The sequence below is a fragment of the Scatophagus argus genome, chromosome 3, assembly GCF_020382885.2.
Source record: "Scatophagus argus isolate fScaArg1 chromosome 3, fScaArg1.pri, whole genome shotgun sequence".
Classification (NCBI taxonomy): domain Eukaryota; kingdom Metazoa; phylum Chordata; class Actinopteri; family Scatophagidae; genus Scatophagus; species Scatophagus argus.
The window spans coordinates 11,819,814-11,842,001 of NC_058495.1; the positions used below are offsets into that span (position 1 = coordinate 11,819,814).

Genomic DNA, 22,188 nt, shown 5'->3' on the forward strand with positions numbered 1-22,188 from the left:
ATTTTATAAGGTAGAAGTGCCACCAGATTCAATTATACAATAAAAACAAGCAAGTTTGGTTCGTTCATTTCCTTTTGTTCAGACGACATCTTTCTCAACAAATGAAACATTGGATTATAGACCACTAGCTGTATGTTCGTTTCTGATTATGTACAGTATGTTCTTTACCTTTTGAAAGGTCAAGGCCAATGTATGCCAAACATTTCAAAAGCTTTTACTCTTTTGTATCTAAATATCCTTGGAGATTTCAGATCATTTCTTAAGCTGTGAAGAAACAAATCTAAGGTAGATATGTCCTTCTGAATACATCACCTCATTAAAAAAAAATAATTTCTCAACACTATGATAAAGGGCATTCAGCTCACACAACCACCCATGAAGCATCACAAGAGTTTCTGTCCCATCATTTAGGTTTTCTATATTACAGTAGTCAGGGACCATTTTTCACTGAAATATCTCTCAACAATGATGACAATCAATAGTGCATGACTAGGCAGCGAACAGTATTGTAGAGAAGTGAAATTTACTATGGGTAAATATTACACAAATGCGTGCCCACACACACACACACACACACACACACAAAGTATTAAAATTAAGCTTTCAGACAAGGTAGTGCAAAGGAACATCAAGCATGGAGTTGTGATTTAATACCTAGACTGTGATACTGTGACATCATTCCACAATAATACACTAGAAAACTAAATAAAAAATGAAAAAAAAAAAAATCATTTATTTCTACACATCCTTGCATTTGTTTTATTTGGGCACTTTAATCCCCTCCATCTCAAAAGGAGCCACTCCAATCTTAAAGTAAAAAAGAATTTTCATTAAGCAGAGAGATCCCAGTGGAGGAGTTGTAATGTGAATCAAAGAACTAATTCATCATGATTCATGAAGAAAACACACTCAAGTGACTTGTTTTATTTCTCATTTATTGATACTAATTGAAATGAAGAGCACAGTTTTCTCAAACTTTTCCATAACAAGACTCCCCACTGTACAGTAAATGCATCTAGTTGAAAACTAAAATAGAATTTGGTTGTTGCTCTCGCTGCTGAATTTATCTGTGACGAGGTTCAGGTCTTTTTTTATTTTTGTTAGAACCCCATAGGACCCTTTTCAAGGACATGTGGTAGTTTTCCCAGTGAGAATCACTGCTTTAGCAAGTAGCCCGATTCCACATACTCTGAATCTAACACTGTACTACAGGGTTGGGGTCGATTCAGGATGCCTTGATGGGAGTACAGCACACATCACACAAGACAATGTAAAAGGAGCCAGTGTTAGAGCATGAGAAAAATTAAAAACCTAGTACAAATTTAAAACATAAAATATATTTTTTCTATGTTTTAAGCTCTCAGTGGAATTGACCCCAACCTTGCCTAAGCCATCAGTCTTTGTAAAGTACACTGTTTCCAGGGAACTGAAAAAAAATATTTGAACGACCTTAGCCAGCTCTTATACAATGTTGTTTGTAGGTCCCGAGGCTGTCTGTTTTGTAAAAACAAAAAAAAAACCAAAAAATTTTTACCTGTTGACTTTCTATGCTGTTGTTTCTGTATAAATGTTCTATTGTTCAGTGCATGTTGTAACTTTGGCGTTGTGACTGGTTGTCATTCACACAGAGCCAGTACTTGTCATGTAAAAAAAAAAAAAAATGTGTCTCAATGTCCTAAGATATTTCTATTTCTTAAGAAAAAGCAACATTTCCCTTGGATGACTCAAAATGAAATAAATCAGATCACTTTACATTTTGATTAGGATTTGCTGACTTTCATTTTACTGTTAAACTGATTTGTTACACAAACTTAATTATGAATATGTATTATTCATGTTTGTGTTGCGCCATACTAAGGACTGTGCATTTAATATGTTATGACTAAGAATTTTCGTTGCCACACATTCACCCTTATGAATAAAGCATTTATATATATATATATATATATATAGTGGCACTAATGTGGACAAGATCAAATTTGGTCATCAGAACTAAAGAGGCAAAACTGTTGACCGCTGACAGAGTAGGTTTAGGGACTAGTGTTTATAATTATTCTGACTGGTTTGTAGTCACACTGGCAGATTGCTCTTTATGCACTGTCTGAGTAAATATGTACAGGAGGGAGGCTAACAGAAGGAAGGAGGATGTTAGATGAAGAGGAAGCTGTGGGCTGTAGGGCAGGAGCAGGCCTCCAGCCTCCCCACACGCCTCCACACACCCCTGCATCGAGGGTTTCCCACCGCCTGCCACTGGAGAGACCGTCTCCTGCAGCAAGGAAGGATGGAGGAATGAGTTAGTGATCGTACGATTTCCTTTTAAAACCAAGTGAGGAACAATGTTGCCATCTAGTGGTAGTCCTCACTGCCACCAATCAGATCTGAGAGACAGGGTGTAGATCAGTGGGTGATAAACAAACCATGGAAATGCTACACAGGTGGTTCTTTCTGGTACTGATCCACTTATTGGTACTCTCTATCGGTACTCTTTCTTAGGCTTTCTTTTTAGGTTTGCATTTCATGGCAACTGACTTACAGTTATCCTAACCCAAATTTGTAATTAAGTATATCCTTAGAGGAGTAGTTAGAGATTTTGGGATAAATGATCATTTGCATTCTTGCCAAGAGTTAGAGTAGACAGTCGATCTCCACTCTCATGTGTGTACAGTAAATATGAAGCTAACATTATCACCTGGTTAGTTGAGCTTAGCACAAAGACTAGAAAAGGGAGAACAGCCAGTGTGACTCTGCTCAAAGGTAACACATTCTGTTAAATATGTAGCTGCTTGCTGAGTCTACATATTTACAGCACAGATACGATGACAGTGCAATGTCAAATGTCTCTTCACGCCTTTGTTGTTGATTCTTCTCATCATACTGTGAATCCCTACTGTTAATGTCTAAATGCTCTTCCTTGAATAAAAAGGGGAATTTTCTGGTCCAAAGGAGCGAGTTGACAACTGTGATGTGTTTGGTAGCAGATATTCAGAATGTGTTATGCACAGTGCACCAAACAAATATACCATTTAGTAAACAAATATCATTCAAAGAATTTAAAGGAAAATATATGGTGTGTTGTATGTACAAGTAAAAAGAGTTGTAATTACTTTCTATACTTCTATACTTTCTGTACTTACTTTCCTGAGGTCACCTGTATTGGTGAAGTTATGTTCTTTCCATTCTTACCTGTCCTCGTAGTTTTCCTCCCCGTCTCCGGCGCAGTGTGTCTGTCCAGCGGCGAGGGCAGGCGGCTGGCACTCGACACACACGTGGTGACCGTCCCTCAGGTGCTGCATCCACTGAGTGTGTGGGCCCACACTCTGCTGGCATCCCTTTGTCAGAGAGGTCAACTGAAACTGGACACAATACCTGTATTACACCAACACACACACGCACACACACACACACAAGCACAACTCAGATTAAGAACATTTTGATGATGCATGAGGAAATATCTAAAGCAAAAAGAGTGTAATTTCACATTTTTCTGGCGACGTGTTACCCTGTAACGTTGCTGCTGTCAGGGATGTCTCTTTTCTTCCTGGCGTTGCCATAGCCACTCGTGATAATAAGTGCTGGGACTGTAGATCAGTGGAAAGAACATTACATGTGAAAGTATGTTGCAATATGGGGGCTCCATACATCTGAAATGAGCATGTGCTGGGGAAATGTTTGTATCCATACTCTTTGAAGAAGAAGAAGAAGAAGAATCAACTTTTATTGGCAGTATATATATATTTTTACATACACACATACTGAATTTTACTACTGCATTTATCCCATCCTTAGTTGGACACACACATGCAACATCCAGCAAATTACATGCAGTGAAACACACACAGGAGCAGTGGACAGCATCAAGGGAGCATATTGGAGGGTTAAGTGCCTTGCTCAAGGGCACATCAGCCAGCTAATGAAGGGGGGGGGAGCATTTTTTCGCATTAATCACTCCACCACACCCAAATTTTTCCTGCCCGTGGGGGAATCGAACCGGTGACCCTCCGATCACAAGCCGCTTCTCCAACCTCTAGGCTACGGTGATTGTCAAATTACGGAAGTGATGAAAAAAGGTAAAACTGGGCAGTTGAGATAAAATCTTGTTGCATTAATTTTACACTTTCAGGACAGCGAAAAATGACAACCTGGAAGGGGGGAGGAGAAACAGCATCAATCTTACTCCTGCCAGAGTATGTCTGAAGAGCCGGTGCATCAGCATCTCCGTCATTCACAGTCAGACTGTCACAGTAACATAATATTCATCACAGTCACATAAATCCTTGTGAATGGAACAACAAGGTAGATGGACAGATGATGAAGATGTATAATAATCTGTCCTCTGATTAGCTCATCAGATGCTGGTGAATGAACAGATATTGTAATGTGGTTACGTTTGCATCACCAGTGCTGCAGAGTGAGCCACAAGGTTGCTGTGGCTAAAGAGAGGAGGACCATGGGGACAGAGTAGCTAGTTTGCCATCTGGACCCCAAGTTGGGTCACCAGGAGGAGATGATGTGATGTCGAAAGACCCGAAACCCACGATGTTTCCAGAAACATCACTGAAGGCGTGTCCAGACGTATCAGTAGATATATTTGCACAGCTGTTCGAATAAATATAACTGTGTACTACATTTCAGAGGGTAATACTGTTCTTCCCACTCTTACAGTTACATGCAAATACATGATAAGATCAGTGTATTAAATGTTATACTTTAACAACCCTTATAGATGTTTTCAGTAAAGCTGCTGATCAGACTGACTCAGATGGGGGTTTGTGTCAAACTGTGCTGGGATTTAGATGAGGTCATCATGATAAAGCTGCAAATTGTCCCACAACAAATCTGGAGAGCCTCTGAAGTCCAGTATAAAATTATGTTATTGCACCAGATAATAACTTGTGTGTACAAATTATTATCTTGCGTGCATAAGATTTCCTCTCTCAAGACCTCGAGTGCTCCATAATTTGACAGCCTGAAAGAGGCCATTTCGCATTGTGAGTACCTCTACATTTGATAAGCATATTGTGATGGTAATTCTTACTATATGTTCTTGAAGTAGAATGTTGAATACAAGATTTTTACTTGTACCAGAACATGTTTACAGTCTGGTATTGTTACTTTTACCTTAAAGAAGGATCTGAGTAGTTATTCCACCGGTGATGGTCTGTTAATTTAGATGTAACCTGATCTAATCACACATGAGAATAACCTTGCTGACCTAAATGTTATAGTGTTAAATGTTAAAGTTATAGTTTTCATTTAATAACTTTCAACGTCTTTAAATTTGTATACACAAACTGTAGAGAATAAGGTGATGATCACACCGCCGTGTGGAAGGATTCAGGTTGTAGTTCACTCACTAAGCGAGTTGTGACAGTGGCCTTTCTGGGACCAGTACTGCGCACAGCCGGCGTGCTCCTCCAGGTGGGGACAGGGTTTGCCTGCGTTGAGTGGCGCCTGCAGGATGATCCTGCTCCGCCGGCGGACTGTTGCCCTGCACGGCTCAGCACAACCCGACCACTCCGTCCACTCACTCACCACACAGGACACCGCTGAGGGGAAAGAGACAGAGGACATCTAGACGAGGAAAAAACAAGGCCGCCATCGTAGAAATCACTTAATAGCTGTCGTGTGTCTACAGATCCGGATGTCACATTGATTTCAGGAAATCAGAACATGCAGTGTTTTGCATTACATTTAATGCTTCACTGGGTCTGTTGTGTTTGTTAGATGAAGTAGATGCAATATACTGTAGCTGTGTATCAATGGAGATCAAAATCTGTGGCCTGCTGATGACAGGATGTAGCTAACTACTTTTATTATCCTATTTTTTGCTAATTATATATATATATATTTATGTATATTATGTATTTTATTGACAAAAGGATAAAAGAACTCTAAAAGAACAAACAAATCAGTTTTGACGTACTTGACGTATTTCCATTCGAAAGCACTTGATACTTTTACTCCACTACATGTACAGCTTTAGTCACTAATTACTTTACAAATGAAGATTTTACCGTACACATATAACTACTTTCTAAAATGATTAACTGTCAGCAGTTCAACTAATAGTACGAAAGAACCAAAGAACTTTGGTAGTTGACATTTGCTCCGCCACATTACTAAAAACTGTAGTATTGGTTAGTATTAGTATTAGTATTAGTATTAGTAACTGTAGTATTAGTAGCATTAAAAGACTGGGGTCACAATGCTGCCTAATGACTACTTTTACTTTTGATACTCTGTGTACTTTTAGCTTTTGTACTTTAACTTAAGGAGCCTACATTTTCAAGTACTTTTACTACTATTTTTATGCAGTCAGCATTTGCTTCAGTAGGACTAAAACATCTGAACACTCACACTGGTCCTAATCAAACTAACATCATCACCCTACACTGTAAAGGAGAACATTTTCTTTACAGGCTTAGCTCTGTTTAATATGAGCTAAGCAAACCCACCTGGACAGGCTGTCTCATAGTCGCTGCAGCAGTCCAGGGTGGACACACAGGCTTGGTCGCAGTAGCAGGAGCCGTAGGAGCGGTCGGACCTCCATCCTGTGCTGACGCATGACGGGTCGCGGCCGGCGCAACACAGAGCGGTGTCCCGGCAGCCCGCCTGACACGGACCGACGAGGACCACAGACAGTGCGAGACAAAGCAGCGTGCCAGAGCTGCTGCTGCTGCTGCTGCTGCTGCTGCTCCTCCGCGCTGTCATCACGAAGCAGCCGACATGCACTTCAACAGGTTCGGTTTAGTGCAGCAGTTTCTCCTGTCCTGCTGAAGTCCAACCATCTGCGGTCAGTGAAGACAAACGGCAACTATCAGGAGCTGAAGCTGATCGGTGAATTGGAAATTATTCATGTGTCTCTTAAAGGAACAGTTCGCCACTGTACTTAAAGTTGGTCTAACTGATGTAAACTGACAAAACTGAGTTTACTGTGACTGCGGAAGGTCAATTGGGCAATCATTACATCTGGCACTTTGGACTTTATTTTCCCTGGATCTAGGTTCATTTATTACTTCCCCACTGCAGTGTTTTTTTTTTTTTTTTAACTTGTCCAAGCATCATTTGGAAAAAACAAAACAAAACATAAAAACAAAGAACCAAAAACCTGAAAAGAAAATCTGCTCACACTTTATTTTGGTTTTTCATATAGTTTGTCCTGTGTCACACCATATGAAGCATGAAATGCTTTGTGTAGAAAAAGATAAAGACGGCACACCTTGGAACAGAATTAAAAGTAAGATATGGATCCAATTGAGCTACATTAGCAAGGCATTTTATATTTTCTGCAGTCATCAGTAAACTATATGGAAAAGCAGAACTTGCAACACAACAGTGAAGAAAGATGTTTGCTTAAATTCTTTCAGCGTCCCTCTCGGTCTGTTGGTGACGCAGCCGGCTTCCCAGGCCCATGTGTGCCTCAACATGTGAAAAGAATGGATTAATGAAACTCCCATGGCTGAGGGTATTCATGCAAAAAGAACAACATTGTGGACAGTGCAGGCCTCCACCTTCTGCTGTGTGCGTGGGGGGAGAGTACAGGAACAGAAAGAGGGGGAAAGACTCAAAACGCCACCAGCTAAGAAGTCTAATTGTGACACGCAAATGTGGCACATATATAGAAATAGTAAAAAGGATAAGCATGACAGTTGTGGTTCCTTTCCCTTGTCTGTGGCTCCCATGTGTACCTACAAAAATGTGTGGCTTTCAGAGACGACGACGTTGTCCATTTAGCAAACAGTCAGTCAGCACTAACTGGATACAGTTCATGTAGACACCACTCACGTCCTCTCTCCTGTTTTTATATATATTTCTCATCTTAAGGAAAAGTTGAAGATTTCCATTTCAAAATAATGCTGGCCTTAATTTCTAGTGGTACTTATATCAAAATAAGATTTTTTTTTTTTTTTTTTTTTTCAGACAAAGAAAGTGAAAGAAGCATCAGCAGGGTGCAGTCTGGTATTTTCAATGACTTCCCACCACGCTACAGTCACAATGCATCATTTCTGTGGCATATCCTACAGAAAAACTTGCTTGTAAACAATAAGCCACAAACTGCTGGATGCACATCACGTGATCTGCTGATAATCATGTACCACCGTTAAAGTCAAGGCACTAACTTTGATGTGATCTTTGCTGTTGTTTCCAAGTGTTGCTCACATTAACTCAAATTGTGGCAGAAAAAAAATCTTGGCAGTATTTAAGTTAATCTTCTTCTTATTACCTTGACGCATTTCTGTAAAAAATATTTTGTATGTTAGAAAAAAGCCATAATGATCTTTACATAGATAATCTTAAGACTATCTAAGATGTAACAATAAACATAACCGACAACAATAAATGCAGATGACCATTTTGATAGATTAACTCTAGCTAATCAGTCAAGCCAGTTTCCAGCAGGTCGACTGTCTGTGTGCTTGCTGCAGAAAAGGCCATGAAATGCTTTGAAAGTTTCTGAACGTATGTGCTCACAAAGCTGGCCGTGTTCACCTAGGAAACAAGAACGTGATACAGAAACAAGCAGCCTTCTTTGGACATAAGTAATGCAGATATACAGTTCACATATACATAATCTCCTTATGCTCTCATTTATTCTGATTGGGACTGCTCTACAGGCCAGACGTAAACCTGCGACCGACTTTGTGTTAACCTGTTGTCGTTACTTTCCACCATTGGTGGGAGTATAAGATTTAGAGTCTTTATACTTAACTAGCAGTTCTTCACTCTCATTTTCTTACTTGGGTTTGAGTTAAATGTATATAAAAAAAGGCTCACGACTTTTACTCATTATTCAGGTACTACACAGAATCCTCCTGGTTTCACATCAGGAATATAATGCTCTATAAGCAACTGATATCCATCCATCCATTTTCTATACCGTTTATCCGTCAGGGTCGCGGGGGAGCTGGAGCCTATCCCAGCTGACTACGGGCGAGAGGCGGGGTTCACCCTGGACTGGTCGCCAGTCAATCGCAGGGCCAACACACAAAGACAGACAACCACACACTCTCACACCTAGGGGCAATTTAGAGTAGCCAATTAACCTAATGTGCATGTTTTTGGGATTGTGGGAGGAAGCCGGAGAACCCGGAGAAAACCCACGCAGGCACAGGGAGAACATGCAAACTCCACATAGAAGGGCCCAGACCGGGATTCGAACCTGGAACCCTCTTGCTATGAGGCGACAGTGCTAACCACTTCACCACCGTGCTGCCCGCAACTGATATCATGATTTTGAATATCGTGGCAGCTAGTGACGGGGTCTTGAACTAACGCTATGCAAGTGCTCCACGTGTACAAATGAGCAAGCTTCGAATGATGTCCCACAAAGACTGTGAAACTTCAGGAATCTTTAACTCTGTGTAATGCCTTGTAACACACGTTATTTTGTTGCAGCTTGCAACAAAAGCGTATTTATTAGGAGCTCAAGGTATTTCCTCTAATCCGGGAGGAGAGTGTTTAAATAAACCATAGACGGAGGCTGAGGGTCGCAGAAGGAGGGAAACACCAGCTTGGCTGTCTGCATCCTTTTCACTCACATAATCTAACACTTAGTCAGGCAGTAGGACACACAACTTCACTACCAGGTGTGAAGTCCAATCCACTATAAATACTGAGACATCTGTTCTTCCAGTCAACACCATCGGCAGTAAACCAGATCAACATGATTTTTCTAATGGACCTCCAGATGATGCTTTTGGATGTGATTTACTTCATCCTGCGCAATTCTTTGAGGGTGGTCCTGCGCCCACGCACCAAGCCCATTGACGGCGAGCTGGTGCTGATCACCGGATCAGGTGGTGGCCTGGGTCGTCTCTTTGCTCAGGAATTCACCAAGCATGGGGCAGAAGTGGTGCTGTGGGACATCAACAGCAGCTCCAATGAGCAGACAGCCAAGCTGGTGCGTGAGATGGGGGGTAAGGCGCACACCTACACGGTGGATGTGACCAACAGGGAGGATGTGTATCGCAATGCGGACCTCGTGCGCAAGGACCTGGGCCGGGACATTACTATGTTGGTGAATAATGCTGGAGTGGTGGCTGGGGAGCGCATGTTGGACTGTCCTGATGAGCTGGTGGAAAGGACCATGAAAGTCAACTGCCATGCCCTCTTCTGGGTGAGACCTCTTTAGTCAGTATGAAATATGTTGAAGACATCACACCTGACATGTTGAAACTGGACAGGTAGAGTATAGGTGCCAGTGTATTTCAGAGATTACTCGGGATGAGCCTGGTGCCTGTAACGGTTGACCATGCTGTCTTATTAACATGCTCATCAAGAACAATAACTGCTTTTCTAATTATGCTGTTCTAATTGTGTTAAACAGTAAATCACATTCAAGTCCAGCAATGTTGTTGTAAATGACAGCCAAACACTGAGCAGAACTCTGTGACTTTATTTCAGCTGTGCACCAACAGAAATCTTTGAATATGTGAGCTTACGGAAAGTTAAAATGAAAAAAGGAGGCACACTAATAAATAGTCAGGGCAACGACCAACAGCTGTGTGGAATTCAGTCATGTCTTGATTGTCTTTACATACTGTGATGGAACTTTCCTTCAAACTCAGTTCGTAGTGTCTTCACTCAGCATAAGAGTGTCCACAGTTTACATTCAGTTGCTTGTCATCTGTATGCTTGAGGTCAGGAGGCTTAGAGTAGGCAGTCGGCGGTGAAGGAGACCAGGTGTCCTTGTGCACAGAGGCAGCAGAGGGGATACGACATGAGGAAGTAATAAATATCCAATCATTTTACACACACATAAACACATAGTTTATACCCATAACTTTTATATGCCACTTTGAAGGAAGACAGGCAGAATGGGATGACATTGCACCTGTTGCCTCGCGTTGTTCTGAGTGTTCTTGGTCAACCAGGCATTGTTAAATAACATCTGCAGTAAGACAACATCTGGTTTCCTGAAGTCTTCCTTGCTCCGGCTCTCCTAGAAAAATTCTCATCATATTCTATATACTATTTTCTCACAGCTTCCTGCCCTGCTTCCAGCGCTGACTGAAATTTAGAAATCTGGAAATAAACCTTTCGAATTTCACAATGTATAATCTGTTCAGCATCAGCTGTTATACAGAGCAGGTTATTGTGCATAGTGTGACGCATGACATGTAAAATGTATTGCGTTAATATCTTTATCCCCTTCACACTATGGACTTCAGGATTCCCTCAAAATCCTCTTAATGTCAAGCTGCTCGTGCAACATAAGCTTCCTTCATATTGAGCAACACTTCAGTCATTACAAGTCATATGAACAGTTTGTTGCCTCATAATAACCTGCTATGTGTGTGTGTGTGTGTATGTGTCAGACAGTGAAGGCCTTCCTCCCACAGATGAAGGCCCAGAATCACGGGCACATCGTGACCATCGCCAGCGTCCTCGGTCTCTTCAGCACCGCTTGTGTTGAGGTGAAGCAGGGGGGGAGAAACTTCACTGCAACACTAAGACAGGACAGCTTTATTGTCTCAGTTTTTCACACACTATACTGCTCAAGTCAGCAAATTTAAATGTATATCACAGTCTGTGCAGGTGTGACAAAATGCAAATCATCCTGTAAATATTCAGTACTTGTAAAGACACAGTAATGGTATTTCTTCGGAACAGGATTACTGTGCCAGTAAGTTTGCTGCAGTGGGCTTCCATGAGTCTCTGGCCCACGAGCTGCTGGCTGAGGAGGTTGAAGGAGTGAAGACGACTCTTGTGTGCCCCTATATTGTGAACACGGGCATGTTTGAAGGCTGCAAGATACGGTACATCCACAAAATACTCATGTCCTGTCATTGTCCTTTGAACAGACTGATTTCCAGCCCACTAAGAATCCATTATGAGATCAAGTATGGTAAAACAACTGGTCATAATTCGAACACCAAAACTCCATTATTCTGTTTGAAAAAAGCAAGTGAAGTATTTCATTTAAACAGCTGTGGCATCTGTACTCCTTCACGACCCTGCCCTACTTCCTGGCTTGGGTCTGCCAGTAGCAGTGCACCCACTGTGTCAGAGGGGCTGTGAGTGTTCGGTCATGGGTTTGATGTCAACATGCTGCACACTAACAGCCCACTTGTTCTTTGGTGCCACTCACAGGGAGGAAATAGAACTGCTCCTGTCCCCACTGGAGCCCCAGTACTGTGTTGAACAAGCCATGAATGCCATCCTGATCGACCAACCACTCGTGTGCATCCCTCGCCTCACCTACCTGCCTTTCCTGTCCAGAGCGTAAGTACAAAGCCACACCTTCATATTACCTAAAGAACACAAATAATTTTCATAGCATTTTATGATACAGCCTTTAATTTATAGTGTAAACTCACTGTAGGTGAGGTTAGGTACTAAAATAATAAAATACTAAAACTGAAACTAGTTAACACTACTGATATTCTGCAGAAAGTGATAATTATCATGTCACCTATTTTGTAGTTAAGTAAAAACAGCAAGGGTACAGGAAAGAGGCTTTTTGAAAATCTCTCAACACTTAGACGTTATTGAAGAATATTAAAAAAATGTCAGGAATGGGAGGAACTTCTTTTTATTTTGGAAACAATGAGGGACTTGTCAGTCATTTATGAAGTACAACAAGGTCCTTACAGGGGCCTAAAGAGGTGAAATACTAGCCCACTGCATAGGTAATTTGGCCAGCCAGCTAAAGGTCTTTTGAATGACTGCAGTCATACAAATGCTTTTGTACTTTGCTCATGGCAGCTTTGTATTATTTTGTAAGTACTGCAGACTATCAATGATGGTAATACCATTATCCATCAGTTTTGTGCCCTGTGGGTATCCAGTATGTACAAATACTATAATTTATTAATAAGTGTCACTCCCTTGTTCACCATTGTATTATCATACTGCACTGTGCCTATGCAGTAAGCATTGCTATATCTTCATATAAAATCAATGGTAAGAACCAGTAAATATTTAATTAATAGCTGATTGATGCAACAAAATCATTTAGTAAATTGCAGGCAGTACTGTAAAGTATTATTATACATTTTTAACATTTCTCCACATGTGCACTTACATTGCTGAACAGCTGACATTCCCAGTTTGAGCTCTACTGCACTCTTTCAGGTTGTTGCCATGGGAATCCAACGTGGTCACGTATCGTTTCATGGGGTCCGACAAGTGCATGTACCCCTTCATTGACACCATGAAGAAACAAGCATCTAATAGCTCCATTAAGGTTGCATAATCATACTCAAGTACAATTAAGACAGTGCTGGGAGTCAGAACTTTCAGATTAAAATCAAATGTCATTCCAAAGGTTTATGATATATTAAATAATGGACAAAAAAATCCTTGTAGCTAGGCCCAACAGTCCAGCTACAGTCAGCATTCAGAAGTACATAACTGCAAGTAATGCAGAGGCCAAATGAAGGGGCTTTAGATTTTGAGGCTGATCATTTGGAAGCGTGTACTTGATGGCGACTCAGCCAAGTGGTCATCAGCATGCAAACTGCACCCCCATGTTCAGATGAAGTCTAAAGTCCCTTCAAACTGTTTTCACCATAAATCTTTCGGATGACAAAAATAATTAACAGCGATTAAATTATGAACTGGCCAAAAGGGGAATGTCTTCAATATCTGTAACTCAATGTAACAGAATATCATGCTATACTGTGTTTACATAAAATAAACTGATTGAAAACCACTATTATAATCACTGATGAGAGCCAAGTGATTTGTGTGTTGCATTGCGTTTTGTCGCAGGGCAGGTAATTTAGCAACAACAGTTGTAAGGCTAATAAAGGTGACAAGAAGCAGCTCTGACCTGAAACAGGATTCAAATGTGCAATTGCCATGAGTTGTTTGAGAAACAAGTTTTTCATTTTCACTCACCGATTCAATAAAAGGACTTTTCTGTTGCCAACTTTGGACCTACTGCAAGTGTGGCTCATGTCAAGACAGTTGCAGAGCATGCAATCACTGCAAAGAAAACATTTTCATTTTTCTACAGCATAGGAACATAACTGACTTAATTAACTTGTTAGAATCATTCATTTAGAAAAGAGAAATCCCTAAAAAACCAACACAATTCAATTATCTCGTAACGATATGACAGCACTGAGAGTAGTTAAATAATAATATTGAATTACCGCACAGCAATAGATGACAAAAGCCTTTTCAGTTATATATTCAACCATGAGCAGGTGAACAAACAGACAAGATAACACAAATCCTTGTTTTGTGCACATAAGCACGTAATTTTAATTTGAGGAGCAGAGAGGGAAGGGAGGTTGACATGAAAGGAAAAAAAGGAAGTAACGGGGAAACTGACGCACACAGCAGACACAATGTCAAGCTACATTTAGTCAGAAATTCGTCCCAGCCCTACATGGTAATGTCGATAACACTGGTTGTTGATACAAAGCAGTCTAGGAAAATCAACAGAGGTTCGCCAGCCGCAACCTAGACAAAGATGAGGTCCAAACCTTTACCAGATCTACTGTTCAGCACTACCTCGACAGGGTATAAAACACAAAAGAATTAGAACGTCTCACAGAGAGGAAAAGGAAAAAAAGGTTCACAGTTAAATTTCTTCTTCTTCTGCATTGTAAACCCCCGTCTCCTTGACTAGGATGCAGCAACTTTTTCTACAATGCAACAAAATAAATAATGTGAACAATTAAACAACATTAAGGGGAAGAAACTATTTGTTCCTATCAATCTTGTTTAACTGTGAACATTTTGGAACAAGGACTATGAACAGTGATGGTTTAGAGCCTACAGTGCCCAGAGCTTCCTGCTACCTTCTAAGAACACAGTGTCTGAGTTTTCTCTAGTGCTTTTACAGACAACCAAATCTGATCATCTAAACAGTGCCATCCAGGGTCTGTGCCAATGTGCTTGAGTTAGCCTGTTTGAGGTGCATGTCACCTTCGATTTCCTGCTTGCCACACCTGTGAAAGATAAGTCATATGTAATGATGCTGTTAATAGTTATTTAGATATATAACAGGTCAAACACATCCAACGGGCAGACCTTTGAAAAGTCTGTTCAGTGCTTGAGACTGTCACTAGCCTCCTGCTGTACTTTTAAGTAATCAAACACCCGTTTTACCAGAGCATTCTGCAATCAGAATTATTAAGCTAAAGCTGAGCCATGTTCCAAAAATTAACAAATTATCTCCCCGAGAAACAAGCACCATTTGGAAAATAGATAGAGAGCACCTGGAAGCGACAAAAAAAAAAAAAAATGCTAATTGAAGTATTTACGTCAGACATCATTATAATGGCCGTTTACTCATCAGACAGAGACGGTGATTGTCACAGCTTACCGAGAGACTGGTCCATTTCCTGTCCTTTCATTTGACTGCTGGTCCAACTCAGAGAGCAGCTTCAATATATTCAGTGCAGCCTGTAGAGGCAAGGAACAGTATGGGTTACTGCTACCCAGCTGAGCACAACTCTGTAAAGTCAACCTACATTGTCTTGATAGTAGGTATCCTTCAAAATAAAGGAGTGGGTGACCAGGAAGCAGCCAATGTACGTGTTGATCAGTGTTTTCCATTTCCTACCTAGACAGCCTGCCACAGTCTGATGGCTTCACAATGAACCAAAAATGTTTTAACTTCATGTTAACTTTAAAAAAAAATTGTAAATAATTTTCTACATTTTTTTGGGAGAGCATCTTTTACCAGTCAGTCAGCGCCCAACCGTCCTCTCTGCATTTTGTCTCTGCACTAATTCTCTCTTTCAAACACACACAATCACTCGCTCTGAATGGAGATGAGCGACCTTACACGCTCACTACAGCCCCAGCCCCCCCCAGCCCGTGAAAGCAGGTGTCACTATTTACAACTTCAGCGACAGGATGAAGCTGAACTCTCCTTCAAGGCCCTATTTCACAAAGCAGGTTTAGCAAAAACTCTGTTAAAACTGAAACTGTGGAAACTGGGTTTTCCATTCCAGAGTGGCAGCTCAAACTCAGTTACTGTGGTAACATACAGTAAAAGCACATACTGAAATACATTTACTTGCAGAAATTGGATTCTTTATAAGTTCCTTTAGAAATGATTAATCTGTCAACAATGCGAACAAAAAGGAGAGCAATCAGCGGATATTCTGGATTAAATTCACTGGCTATATTATCCCTGATAACAGTGAACAGTGAAGGCAGCTGTCAGACAAATGCCAGAGCATGCACTGACATGCATATATACTTCTAGCTCTAATGGATTAAGATGGAGGTTCTACTCTTTATACACCCGTTGCCATGGTGAATTATCATATTGGAGCTCTATTGATGATGGGTTTTTTCTTTTCCATTCCCAGCGCACACCCGTAACTCATGACATGAAACACGCTTCTCGCTAGATCCTCTGAAAGGACCAGTCATTCTTTACAACATATGAGTGTAATGACACATCATTTTAAAACTCTACACTAATGCACAATGGACAGCAATAGACTAACACTGACTATTGACTATAGGCTTATGTTCACATTGTACAGCCAAAACAACTGTATATTTACTAACTGCCAGGCAGCAGAGCAGAGCTCAGCATTATATTTTTCATTATTTACTACATATATTTTCTACAATAAAAAAAATAACCTTATTTAATTATATATACATATATATATATATGATCTACCCTATCAATATTGCTCTCAAAGTGCACAAGACTGACGTATTTAAGTTTAAAGTAAGTACAACTGGATTTGGTTATATGTCTGTGATGACGTTTAGCCTCTCATCCAAGAGGCTTCATCAGTTCATGCTCATTTAGACCGGACTAGGCTAATCAGGAGGTTTTTGTGCCTTCTCTATGATCTTGTTTGTCTGGCACCACATCTGATCATAAGGGCTGGACATTAAGTAAAAAACTAGGGTGACCATTAATGAGGGGCACAATTGCAGCATATGACAAATATGCTGCCCTGCTTTGTTTACAATTATGTTAACGTGAGTAACAACACATGCATGCTTACATCTTTACATTTCATTTAACACTCTGTCAGCACGCTAAACATGATTCAACTTTGCATGCAAGGACCAATAACGTAGAAGCTCATATGTGTATGTTTGAGACACTGATAGCCACTGGATTTCAGCATTTTCTCCCTATGAGTTGTCCTCAGTCAATGATTGCCTAGTCCTCCCTGAGGCATCCAAATACTCCCACATTCCCCAGGTTTTGGTTGGATGGAGGAGCATTAAACTGTAGGTATACATTTAAAAGAAACTCACCAAATCATGACAGGATTCAACATCTTTCCCAATCCCATGACTAAGGAGCGGTGGTTGGGAGGAGCAGTTAATAAGTGACACAAATTCATTCTTATTGTTTTTGGGAAAATCTTTGTATTCCACCTGCAAGCAAATAAAATATTTCAGTGAATTTTTTAAACCATTTTTAGTGTCATAATATGCTTATTGAGTTCATCAAATCAGAACATGGTGTTGATTACCTGCAGGCCCTGCACAGATGCAAGATAGCTGAGCTGTTCTGAAGGCCTGGTGAGGGGTCCTTGGGGCAGTTGGTTGATGTTATTTTTGTTTTTTAGGATGGTCTCAGCAGTCAGGGATGTCCCTGCATAAAGCAGCTCATTGGCAATCATGGCAGTGATCGTGGCCTTGCCTGGATTGGGCATAGCTCGACTGTAGTCCTTGGCCTGGGATCCTTGGCAGGCCCCAACTGCCTGAGCCACCTCGGGGACCATGGGCAGGATGCCTGCAGGCAGCTGCTGGTGGCTCAGGTAAGGCAGGCGGAAGTCCTCCTCCTTGGAACCTTCAAATGAAAGACTCACTTGTTAAGGGTACATAAACACAACTTACATAATCCAGTATGACTATCTGCCAAATAGATGAGTCAAGTAGATCTACTGACACTTACTCAGTGTCACATCCTCTACAGAGCCAGGTTCAAAGAAGGTCACTTTGCGTCCATCACCAGGCTTTTTCACTGGCGTCTAAATATTACAAAAACAGTATGTGTGCATTAAGGAATGACCATTATGATCATGATCATTATAGATCGTCAGTCATATATAAAAAAACTGGATAAAGATGTAGCAGTACCTTTTCATCAGTTTTGAGTGCCGGCTTAGGGGGCTGAGGCTGAGGCACTTTATATCCCAAGAGGTCGAGCATTTTCTCTGCTGCATTCCTCTTAGCCACCTTCTTACTGGGTCCCATTCCCTCTGCAGTCTGGCTGCACACCGTCACCTTTACCAGAAAACATTCATCAAAGAGCGGAATGTGTGAGTAATTAACAAGAACAGGGAGAGACAGATGTCATGCTACAGGGATGCTCCAGGTGCAAGTTACCTGCATGACGAACTCCCTGCGCCGAGGTAGACCTCTCTCTGTCACCATACTGTACTCGGGTTCCTTCTCCTTCTTGGCCTGCTGGATCTGAGCCAGGCGACTGATGGGATTCATGCCCTGACCATATTCTGGGCTGGTTTGCAGCTGATGGTGTGACAGTAAATCATCACTTAATGTAGATACTTCAGCTCTGTACTGATTGTTCTTATTCCACCGCCCAGGTTACATTACCTTGATGATGGATTTGGATTTCTTTTTGATGCGTGGCAGCGTCTTTTCCGCACTAGGAATATGGGGCAGCTTCTTCAACTCCCCCAGTACCGCTGCTGCTGCCAGCTTCTTGGCAATTTTTTTACTCTTTCCTTCGCCCTCTCCAGTGAACTCCCCTACTGTGACACACACTACAAAATTCTTCATGTGAGGAGGGCCTTCTTCCTTTAAAACCTGGAAAACAACAGGGACAAATCGTTATGTAGAGGAGCACGCAGGTAAGAAACTGGGCTACGTTTGTTTACACATCTTCGTGTCTAAACAGAAATGTGCAAATCACCTCAAAGTTGACAGGTAAGTTGCGTTTAAGTGCAATTTCAAACACTTGACTGATTTCGGATTTGTTGAGGTTTTCCTCCTCGGGCTCTCCATTCATCTGCCAAGAGAAAAAAGAATATTCAAGAGAGAAAAGCAGTAAGTCTGAATAAAACTGTATAAAGGCTTTCAAGCACTACTTCACACTGAGTGTGCATTTTCTTTCTCACCACTGGCAACTGTTGCAATATTGGTTCCTTGTGCAGCACTTTCAGGGCCTTGGCAGCAGCGTCATGTTTGGCTAACTGCCGTGTGCGTCCCTTACCAATAAACTGCTGGCCTCCGATGGAAAGCTCCATGTGGTATATCATTGGCCCCACTGGAGGAAATGGGTAGTAGTACCTGGAGACAATAAAAAACAACATGACAGTCTTTTCTTCAAGTTTTTTAGGCTTATTTTAAAAAATAAGATTCTAGAAGTTTTGAAATTCAAAATTAAGACAAAAATGGAAGAATGTCCTATTTTCTAATTTCCAACTGAAGCAAACTCACTGTTGCATAGAGCGTTGGTAAGGTCCTGGAGCCCGGACGTTGTAGTTGAAGTTTGGTGGTCTCATCCCCGGGTACGGGTCAATGGGTTTATACACAGGCTTTTTACCAAGCTTCATACATAGTGCATTTAACTCCATGGTATGTGTCATGCCATCGGCTGTAAGGCCAACACAAGATAAAACCAAAGAAAAATTCATATGTGAGCAAACTCTTTTCTGTAAAGTGTTAATAAGCATTAGAAAGAGACTGACAGAGCCAGTGGGAAGAGCCCACCTGGGTTCTTGCCTGTGTTGCGAGGTGTCCTAACAGTTGGCTTGGGAAGTGTTGTCTCAGCGAGGGCAGATGCAGCAGCAGAATGCTGGGCCTTTTTGATGCTGGTCCCCTCTGCATCCCAGTGCTGATCTCCCAGTGTAAGTCTAACTGAGAAAATCTGCCAGAGGCAGGAAACAGAGGAAGTGCAACAGATTTTCTGTCACTGGCATGAACATGTGACAAAAGAAAACAACAGCAGAGATGAAATTGCATGACTGGTTTGTCTATAAAATTACTCTCAATGCACCTTGGAGTGAGCTGGTCCTTGCTCACAAAGCAGCTTATACTCAGGTTGGATCTTGTTGAAACGGGCTAACTCATTCACCAAACACATAGGGGTCTTCTCTTTAGGGTTTGCCATGTTAGACACTGTGATAAAACAAAAATAACATCAAAAATTTGGTATTTAGACATGATCCCAAATGTTCCAAAGTCTGGCAGGAAACAAAGTCTGAGAAAGACACAGAGATCTTGCTAAACCTTTGAAAACAAGAGGCAAAAAGAAAAAAAATTAAAAAGTGATATTTACATATAGAGCTTGAAAGGTAGTACTTTACATTGCATTTAAAAAATAAATTAACAAAGCAATGAAAATAAGTTTTATGAACAAATAAATAAAACAAACCTGTGGTGGTATTGTAGGGAGTGGCTGAGCCCGCAGGAAGAGCTGAGCTCCTGATGGGCTGACTGGCGCTCTCCGAGGGTAGGGTGCCTGACGCACAAGGGATGCTGTAACCCGGCTGTGGCTGTCCCAGCTGCACTGGGGCAGGGACAGCAGGCATGGGGCTAGCCGGACACTGAAACTGGAGCTGGGACATCCTTGTTGTTTGAGCTTAGTCAATCGTAGGCTGAGGTCAAGGTAAGAACTTGTGCAGCAATGATGAATGCCAAAGTGGGAAGAACTGTTTATTGAGCAGGTTTGAATATAAGCTCTGCCTGGAAAAGTGAGGATATGAGATAAGCAACAAAGATGTGCCATTTTCTAAATATTAAATAATTACAGGTTATCTAAAAAATGTCTATGTGACAGACACTGGAAACATCAGCACACAATGTGCAAAATGAAGAGCATTCTCTGGAGAGGTTGGTCTTTCACAAACCACAAGACAACCACATTTGGATGTATAGACAATACAGTGTCCCACTCACTCAACTCAAATGTGTAGGGATTATGGATCAGCAGAGAAGACGGAGACCATGCTAAATCTACACAGAAAGGGCTCAGCTGCTGGGATCAGGTTTAAAAACCAGCACCTTCTTGCTGTGAATCAACACTGCTAACCGCTGAGCTTCACAGACTGCTTTCACGCCCTCATATTTAACGTTCAACCTTGAAACTGATCCAAGATGTAAACTGTGGTACCTAACTGATCTTTACAGACTGGTATTCATTCAAGTATTAACAACATTCATATTAGTCTCAAAATACTGTGCTTTGACCCTTAAAATACACGCTACAGGCAGTGGGAGTGATTTATGTAGGGTCCCAGAAAAGAACGGCACCCACCAGGTCAACATTATTTACTCAGTCACAGTCAACAAGAACGAGACAACCAAACCGTGTAACCAGGTGGCTCAAACCGTTTTCTCGCCAGCACTCGCTAGCCTGGCTGTCATTTACGGATGCTGCTAATCCATAAAGTTCGTTATTATATTGTTTTCATTCAAGGTGCACGATTAGTAGGCGTCCATCACATTCTGTGTTGTGGGGCCCTTGGTGCCTTCGTCGACTAATTTACTAATGCACTAATTTTAAAATGTGCCTCCTTCTACTAAATGTTGGCTACACAAAATCATGTACCTTGTAAGCAAACTGTCTACTTAAACATTCGCCAATTTCATTACATTTAAAGTCAAACTGGGTTACAAATGGAGCTTCAACTGCTTGCAGATATGCATACACGAGAACATCTTTAACATCACTTGTTTCATATCTTTTCTAATAATGTGACAATATGTGTGAAAACTCCAAAAATATTCTCAGCTCTGTGTAATTCTGAGTGACATCGGGCCGTTGGGAGATTTCCTAGAGAAATATTAGCAATATCAACTAGCTATAATGGCAGTGATGCACATAACGGGAACAATCTCTGTAAAAAACGAACCTGAACACTTAAATGACTGAACCAATGGTGTCTTCAGAAAGAGATACTCACAACTCATTCGGAACAGTACCTGACACCAGTTTATTTGTTAACTGCACATCTCATTTTTTATCCCTGCGAGTCTGGGGCCAGCCGGTAAAATTGCTAGCTAGCTAAACTCGACCCTCGGTAAGTCACAAATTAAACCTCACCTCGTTGCTCCTTTTGTTCCGTTTTCAGTTACTCCATAATACACGTTGATTTACTCTCGTTTGCTTTAGTTAACAGCCAGTTTCAGGAGTCAGTCTGTGTTATTTTTATATCAAAATGCGAGCGGTGAGGAGATGGACATTGGGAAAACAGGGCAAACACTAAAGAGAATGGCCCTATCTTGATTCACTCCCCGGGAAGTGACGCCACCAGACAGGAAGTAATT

General features: G+C 41.3%; 3 protein-coding genes across 5 annotated transcripts; 1 reads left to right on the forward strand and 2 right to left on the reverse strand.

The window, feature by feature from the left end:
- Positions 1-771: 771 nt before the first annotated feature.
- On the reverse strand, positions 772-6,756 carry si:dkey-7k24.5 (somatomedin-B and thrombospondin type-1 domain-containing protein). The gene is made up of 5 exons (XM_046383525.1): positions 6,456-6,756; positions 5,355-5,546; positions 3,500-3,578; positions 3,184-3,366; positions 772-2,266 (listed from the first exon to the last, which is right to left on the reverse strand). The coding sequence occupies exons 1-5, from the start codon at positions 6,709-6,711 to the stop codon at positions 2,149-2,151; spliced, it is 828 nt and encodes a 275-aa protein (XP_046239481.1). The 5' UTR covers positions 6,712-6,756; the 3' UTR covers positions 772-2,148.
- Positions 6,757-9,664: 2,908 nt separating this feature from the next.
- rdh20 (retinol dehydrogenase 20) lies at positions 9,665-13,652 on the forward strand. Its single transcript, XM_046383533.1, has 5 exons — positions 9,665-10,117; positions 11,319-11,417; positions 11,614-11,759; positions 12,094-12,225; positions 13,078-13,652. Exons 1-5 carry the CDS (start codon positions 9,665-9,667, stop codon positions 13,196-13,198), a joined length of 951 nt encoding a protein of 316 aa, XP_046239489.1. The 3' UTR covers positions 13,199-13,652.
- A 533-nt stretch (positions 13,653-14,185) lies between these two features.
- stau1 (staufen double-stranded RNA binding protein 1) lies at positions 14,186-22,169 on the reverse strand. 3 transcript variants are annotated; one of them, XM_046383531.1, is made up of 15 exons: positions 22,019-22,169; positions 20,294-20,604; positions 19,916-20,037; positions 19,630-19,786; positions 19,357-19,513; positions 19,035-19,206; positions 18,830-18,925; positions 18,511-18,723; positions 18,280-18,423; positions 18,031-18,177; positions 17,846-17,921; positions 17,421-17,740; positions 17,200-17,322; positions 15,284-15,363; positions 14,186-14,906 (listed from the first exon to the last, which is right to left on the reverse strand). In XM_046383531.1, exons 2-15 carry the CDS (start codon positions 20,484-20,486, stop codon positions 14,819-14,821), a joined length of 2,088 nt encoding a protein of 695 aa, XP_046239487.1. In that variant the 5' UTR covers positions 20,487-20,604; positions 22,019-22,169; the 3' UTR covers positions 14,186-14,818. The 3 variants fall into 3 exon arrangements, with proteins under 3 accessions (XP_046239487.1, XP_046239488.1, XP_046239486.1); XM_046383532.1 differs by having other exon boundaries at positions 19,642-19,786; positions 21,965-22,167; XM_046383530.1 differs by having other exon boundaries at positions 21,965-22,167.
- Between the last annotated feature and the right edge of the window lie 19 nt (positions 22,170-22,188).

Coding starts and splice junctions, on each gene's coding strand:
- si:dkey-7k24.5 (XM_046383525.1), bottom strand. CDS start 6,711: ATGACAGCGCGGAGGAGCAGCAGCAGCAGCAGCAGCAGCAGCAGCTCT. Junction 3,579..5,354: donor CCACTGTCACAACTCGCTTA/GTGAGTGAACTA, acceptor ACTGATCTACAG/TCCCAGCACTTATTATCACG. Junction 2,267..3,183: donor GAGGAAAACTACGAGGACAG/GTAAGAATGGAA, acceptor TCCTTGCTGCAG/GAGACGGTCTCTCCAGTGGC.
- rdh20 (XM_046383533.1), top strand. CDS start 9,665: ATGATTTTTCTAATGGACCTCCAGATGATGCTTTTGGATGTGATTTAC. Junction 11,760..12,093: donor TTTGAAGGCTGCAAGATACG/GTACATCCACAA, acceptor TGCCACTCACAG/GGAGGAAATAGAACTGCTCC. Junction 12,226..13,077: donor CTGCCTTTCCTGTCCAGAGC/GTAAGTACAAAG, acceptor GCACTCTTTCAG/GTTGTTGCCATGGGAATCCA.
- stau1 (XM_046383531.1), bottom strand. CDS start 20,486: ATGTCCCAGCTCCAGTTTCAGTGTCCGGCTAGCCCCATGCCTGCTGTC. Junction 19,514..19,629: donor CAACACAGGCAAGAACCCAG/GTGGGCTCTTCC, acceptor TTGGCCTTACAG/CCGATGGCATGACACATACC. Junction 19,207..19,356: donor TACCAACGCTCTATGCAACA/GTGAGTTTGCTT, acceptor TATTGTCTCCAG/GTACTACTACCCATTTCCTC.